The sequence below is a fragment of the Helianthus annuus genome, chromosome 5 (assembly GCF_002127325.2).
Source record: "Helianthus annuus cultivar XRQ/B chromosome 5, HanXRQr2.0-SUNRISE, whole genome shotgun sequence".
Classification (NCBI taxonomy): Eukaryota; Viridiplantae; Streptophyta; class Magnoliopsida; order Asterales; family Asteraceae; genus Helianthus; species Helianthus annuus.
In genome coordinates this window covers 7,872,477-7,878,807 of record NC_035437.2, presented here as the reverse complement: position 1 = coordinate 7,878,807, position 6,331 = coordinate 7,872,477, and the positions used below count along the sequence as shown (strand labels likewise).

The 6,331-nt window shown below is 36.8% G+C and overlaps 1 protein-coding gene across 2 annotated transcripts; it reads left to right on the top strand.

The window, feature by feature from the left end:
* The first annotated feature begins 520 nt into the window (after positions 1-520).
* LOC110939878 (protein STRUBBELIG-RECEPTOR FAMILY 2-like) lies at positions 521-5,884 on the top strand. Of its 2 annotated transcripts, XM_035990637.1 has the most exons (18): positions 522-682; positions 808-848; positions 946-1,088; positions 1,397-1,529; positions 1,627-1,698; positions 1,789-1,854; positions 1,934-2,005; positions 2,070-2,141; positions 2,228-2,299; positions 2,396-2,461; positions 2,899-2,964; positions 3,059-3,375; positions 3,459-3,730; positions 4,034-4,299; positions 4,377-4,524; positions 5,175-5,296; positions 5,368-5,515; positions 5,595-5,884. In XM_035990637.1, the coding sequence occupies exons 3-18, from the start codon at positions 995-997 to the stop codon at positions 5,769-5,771; spliced, it is 2,163 nt and encodes a 720-aa protein (XP_035846530.1). In that variant the 5' UTR covers positions 522-682; positions 808-848; positions 946-994; the 3' UTR covers positions 5,772-5,884. The 2 variants fall into 2 exon arrangements, with proteins under 2 accessions (XP_035846531.1, XP_035846530.1); XM_035990638.1 differs by lacking the exon at positions 808-848 and having other exon boundaries at positions 521-682.
* Positions 5,885-6,331: the final 447 nt, after the last annotated feature.

Below are 6,331 nucleotides of genomic sequence, written 5' to 3'. Positions count from 1 at the left end.
TTATCCTAATCTAAACTCTAGTTCTTTCTTTTTATCCACATAAAAAAGCCGAGGACTTAATCTTGCCAAAAATTGTCTCATTTCAATAAACTACGTACTTGACAATTCTTCATCAAAACGTGTATTTTAAATTTATCGTTTAAATCATATTAGCATAACCACACATATTTTCACTAAAATCAGAATCAAATCATTTAACAATCAAGCTTTTATTTAGTATCAGAAAAATCATCATCATACTCAATAAATCCCACCAATAACAAAACTAAGGTAGGGTCTGAGGAGGGTAAAATGTAGACAACCTTACCTGTACCCCGAAGGAACAGAGAGACTGCTTTTAGTGAGACCCCCCAGCTCGATCAGTATCAGAATCAAATCATTTAATAATTACGCTTTTATTTAGTTTGTTTTCTTATATGGAGGGAGAATTTAAAACCTTTGAATACATCTTTGTTGTACAACTTTTGATGCATGAATTACAATCTCTTTATTCTTCATTCGTACCACAAAAGGAAGCGCGAACGTAACAAACTAACCGTTCCTTTGCTGACGTGGAATCCTGTATTCTCTTTACTGCCTCTTGTTCTCTGCAACTTCCCCATTAGCACCCCCTCTCTCTCTCTCTAAACACTTTCTCTCACTAAAAGGACGAACTTACACAGAGCAGCAGGCTTCTTCGAAGGTATATCCAGAACCCTAACTATCTCTAAATGCTTATTTGATCGGTTTTACATTCGTAAGTTTATGCTTGTGATGCATATAGTGTTCGTATAGTTTCAGTTGACCTAAAATTTGTTCGTAATGTAGATTTCCTTGAGAAGATGTGTTTCTCGAGTGATTAATTGAAGGTTCTCTTGTTTTCTGACATTAGCTCTTCTGTTAATTCATCATATCGTTAATTAGGGTTCGTTCTGTGTAATTATGCTCGTTTTTTTACTTTTTCAGGCGATTTGTAAGGAATTTTCGGCTAATTTGTCTGTTGAGATCGATTTCGATGATGACTTGCTGTAGATGTTCGTACTTCAGTGTATTTGCGTTGTTGTTGTTTCTGGTTCCACAGCGTTCTGCTCATACTGATAATCTCGAAGGTAATTATTCACTCACGAACTTCATTCTGTTGATGATGTTATTACCAGAGTTATGATTATCTTAAGTGACACTATTCATGTTTCCGAAATATATGATGATTCCAACTGAAGATCTATCCATTTACACAAAGCTTAATGAGAATGGTTCAATTTGGTTTTGTTGTAGAGTTTGTGTTATTTTGAGTGATGTCATATATGTAATGCATGCTCCATATGCAGCATCACTGTATTGAGATCACCGCTTGGTAGCCTAGAAATTAGTTTCGATCAAGTGGTCTGTATGTAATAGCTTTGTGTAATGTCGGCAGTTAAAGCTCTTCAGGATCTGTATAGTTCTTTTAATAGTCCACCACAGCTCAAAGGATGGAAATCAAGTGGTGGTGATCCGTGTCAAGAATCATGGACTGGAGTTACATGTTCTGGTTCTTCCATCATCCAAATGTAATTTTAAAAATATCCTCCATTTAGTTAATCATCAATTTAAACAAATATATGATTTTTTTTGCATTGAACTTATATTACTTCACTTAACTTACAGTAAACTTGACAATCATAACATTAGTGGAAACCTTGGTTACCAGCTCAATAATCTCCTTAACTTGAAGCAACTGTAGGTTCTTTTGATAATACAATTTCAGATTCACATTTATTTTATTGTATAAATATCTTGCTTTCCATATTGTTGTGCTTTTAATACTAGGGATGTTAGCAACAACAACATTTATGGTGAAATTCCATACAGTCTACCTTCAAATCTAACACATCTGTAAGGTTCACTCTACTGATATTACGCTGCTTGCTGTTAAAAGATACCCATCTCAACTTAAAATTCCATGTGAATGCAGAAATTTGGCATGCAACAATTTAAGCCAATACATACCTTACTCAATAACTTCCATGAAAAATCTTAAACAAATGTAAGTCCCCTCCCCTTCCAACTTACTTCACCTACTGTCAAACAGGCTAATCTTTTCTGTGCAGGAACTTGAGCCACAACTTTTTGTCGGGGCCTATTGGCAATGTGTTTACAGGCCTGTCACTTCTCGAAGAAATGTATGATACAAACTTTTTTCCCAGAATATGCATATATACTTGAACTTTTTTTGCAGACAAAAAGTAAAACAACTCTGTTTTTACAGGGACTTGTCTTACAACCAATTTATAGGGGACCTACCAAGCTCATTTGGAACACTCAGAGGCCTTTCAAAACTGTCAGTGTGCTTTCCAGCAGATTAATATCTACACAAACTCTGTCTTTAATTATACAACAGGGGTTAGTTTTATTGATTTATGGAACAACTTTGCAGGTTCTTGCAGCATAATGAATTCACAGGATCAGTAATCTATCTAGCTGGCCTTCAACTAACAGACCTGTAAGTTGTTTCAAGAGGTGGCAATTTCAACCCACTTACTTATGAAACGGATGATGCAGGATGTTTTTATCTCAACCTGTCCAAAGAAATTAGCTAACAGAGAAACGGGTCAAATGGGTTGAAAGTCTCCAATAAGTCTATTTTTAATGCATACAAACTCCAAAACGTTTTAGTCATGTATTTAGATTAAAAAAGTATTGCCAATGCTTTTATAATCATAACTAACATGTTAATTTTTTTAAAGAAGAGTTTTCAACAAGGACAAAAAAGGTTTTCGGTCAACCAACCCGACCCGGCATGTTTTGACTAGTACAGAAAGCTACCCATTACACAATCCACATGAAATGCCCATCTTGCCACCTTTAGTTGTTGATGGCATCTTTCAAGAGTTATTTGTTTGTATTGATGATGCTAAATTTAAATCCATACAATGTTAGGAACATACAGGATAACCATTTTAGTGGTATTATTCCAAAACAATTCCAGGACATACACAACCTGTGGTAAGCTACCACAATTAAATATTTCTCAACTTTTTTCTTAGTTTCTAACTCGATTATATCCCCTTTAAATCACGTATCCTTTATCTTTAATAAGGTTTGGGGGTAATATGTTTGGCAAAGGGGAGAACGGCCCACCCTGGGATTTCCCTCTGGACAGTCCACTAGATCAGCAGAATATTACCTTTCCACCATCTACCGAATCAAATGCAGTTGAAACTTATCCTTTGCCTGAATCCATGATGCATAAAGGGAAGAAAATGAGCAAAATAGGAGTTTTAGTTGGTGGCGGTACACTAGTGGTTGCATGCTTACTACTTTTCGTGTTTCGGTTCTATAAATGTGGTAGAAAGCTTAGAAGACACGAAAGCAGTATAGGCTCACGGCATTCTCTTCCGCTGAGTCTAGCTAGAGGCAAGCTCCAAGAGGCCTTGCTCATTAATAACTGCATATTGTTAAATATATACTATTGAATATATATGTATTCTGTATTACAGATACAGATTGTCCATTTGATGTCCCTGAGGAGAACCTGGAAATCTCAGTTGCCAGCTCACCTAGTGGTTTAAGGCATTTTCGTCCAGCCCATACTAAATTTGTGAGAGTAAATAGAAGAAGAAGTTTTGCTAAGAAGACTAGAACTCCTATTGGTGCGAAACTGTACACGGTAGCTGAGCTGGAACTAGCCACAAATAGTTTCAATCGGACTAACTTTCTAGGAGAAGGATCTCTTGGCACAGTGTTCAGAGGAGATTTCCCTGATGGACAAGTACATTCTTGACACTGCATTATCAGGTCAAATTTGGGTACTTTTTGTTCATATGAAAACAGGTTGACCCGAAACACCTTTTTCCTCTTTTCTTTTAATATTTTTGCATAGAAAAGTATTGCTTCAAATAACTTTAGTAAAAGGAATAAGGTTTTATGGATTACAAATACACTTCGGGTGAGATTTGACCTGTTTGACCAATTACATATAGAGCAAAACCCAAATCGACCCATTCATAAGTATAGGGGTTGAAATTGACGGTCATGACTCATGATCATTTATTGTCTTTTTTCCTCGTGCAAGGTGTTTACCGTGAAGTGTATCAGCACGGTTGCACTCTCTCTTCTTGAAGAACAGCAATTTTTGGAGGTTATTTGGAACGCATCCCATTTAAGGCATCCAAACATCATAACACTTCATGGTTACTGTGTAGAACAGGGGCAGCATATGCTTGTGTATGAATATGTAAGAAACCTCTCTCTTGATCATGCTTTGCATTCTGAAGCATACATGCCTTTATCTTGGGGTATGCGTCTCAAAATTGCTCTTGGAATAGCCCGAGCTTTGAAGTAAGCATCTCATCTTTACTCGAAGCACTAATTAATATGTGTTTCTCACATTTGTTATTTCAATGTTATCTTTTCAGCTACTTGCATTCCATTTGTGTGCCTCCTTTGGCTCACAGAAACTTGAAGTCTGCTAATGTCTTACTTGATGAAGATCTAATTCCTCGCGTCTCTGACTGCTGTCTAGCTATTTTGAAGCCACTAACTATAAATAGTGCAAAAGCTGAGGTACATACATTGTTGGTTAAGTCTACCCAATTACTTATATATGGGTCCATTTGGGTTGTGCTTATAATATTGCTTTTGTATTCATAACCAACTCATTTATTATTTGTAGCTTTTTAAACAAGAGTGAAATGTCATTTTCATCCCTGAGGTTTGACTACTTTTGTCATTTACGTCCAAAGGTTTGTATTTCCGCATTTGGATCCAAAAGATTTGAAATCTTGCCATTTCCATCCGACTCTTTAACTCCATCCATTTTTAACGTTAATTCATGGGCATTTTCGCCGTTTTAGACAATTTTTTGTGATGATTAAAGGGTTTGGGTGGGGAGAAAGTCAACAAAAGGTGGATCTTTATTTCTTATAATGTTTTTTATTTTAATAAAAAATGTCTAAAAAGATGGAAATGCTCCTCATTAACGGAGAAAAATGGATGCAGTTAACGAGTCGGATGAAAATGGCAACATTTCAAACTTTTTGGATCCAGATATGATAAAACAAACCTTTGGATGAAAGTTGCAAAAGTGGCCAAACCTTAGGGACGAAAATGACATTCTACTCTTTAAACAAAAAAAAAATGGATAAACAAGTGTTTGCTGCGGGTCAACGCAACCAGTTTTGACTCGTACTATAATTAATGGATGGTTTAAACAGGGTTCTGAAACGGTTGCTTCTGAAGACATCCAACCTGTATCTAGCTACCAGAAGGATGACATCTATGCCTTTGGGGTGCTGCTACTGGAACTTTTAACCGGAAAGAAGGCTTTTGATAGCGGGTATAACGCGGCCTTTATGTTCATCTATTGGACATGTACTCTTGAATGATGTTTTGGTTTGTTTTGAACAGAAAAGAAGAGAGCTCTCTTGTGCAGTGGGCTTCTTCACGTCTCCACGACAGCGAGTCCTTGGATGAGATGGTTGAACCAGCCCTGAGAAAAACAATCCCCCCAAAAGCTCTGTCACGGTTTGCTGATATCGTCTCCATGTGTACTCAGGTAGGTGTAGTTTTGTAATAATGTTGCATGCAGTTAAACTTAAAGTGAATGGTGAAAGCTGACACGTAACACATGACAGGGTGAGAAGAGACTGAGACCATCGATATCAGAAATCATGGAATCAGTGACGAGTATGATAGAAGAGTACCGCAAAATGAGAAGCGCAGATATTGATCCATACGAGAGGTCTTTCCGGTCAACTCAGTCGCGCACCCGTTTCCTTGGATCACCATCAGCCACCAATATGTCTTACTGATCTATCTTGCATATAATACACACAAGGATCTTGTGTTACTATTGTTCTCTTGTCAAATTTAAATCCAGCCCCTATATAGATTCGACAAATATAGAACTGCTTACTTCATTTCATTTTCTTTGACTATGATTAGAATTCCATGATTAGATTCGACCATTATAGAATTGCTACAGACACTTAAGATTCTCAATGACTTCGAGTCGAACAAATATAAAGCTCGGTGTTTTGGTCCGGTCAACAGACCCGTCAGACAGCCGTCAGTCTTTGTCTGGTTGACCGGACCAAAACGCCGCGCTTTGGACATAGCTCGACACTGCAGGGTGTGCATATAGGACAAAAAAGCATTTTTTTGGGTGGCTATCTACACACCAAGTGTGTAGATAGTTTGAGCCAATACATATATATTTAAGAACTAGCAATTGTCATTTTTGTTAGCTATGATTTAAGCTGAAAACAAATGGTAGTAAATTTTGTTTAAACAGTAAAGTGTCGAACAAATATATTCCGTTCATCGTTGGCGTCAATGCTATCGATTTATTTGTAATAGTTATCTTTTTAAA

Bases quoted from the DNA above. Each gene is read 5' to 3' on its own strand.
- LOC110939878 (XM_035990638.1), top strand. From the start codon at position 995: ATGATGACTTGCTGTAGATGTTCGTACTTCAGTGTATTTGCGTTGTTG. The intron at 2,965-3,058 runs GTAAGCTACCAC...ATCTTTAATAAG, and splicing joins CAGGACATACACAACCTGTG to GTTTGGGGGTAATATGTTTG. The intron at 5,297-5,367 runs GTATAACGCGGC...TGTTTTGAACAG, and splicing joins AAGAAGGCTTTTGATAGCGG to AAAAGAAGAGAGCTCTCTTG.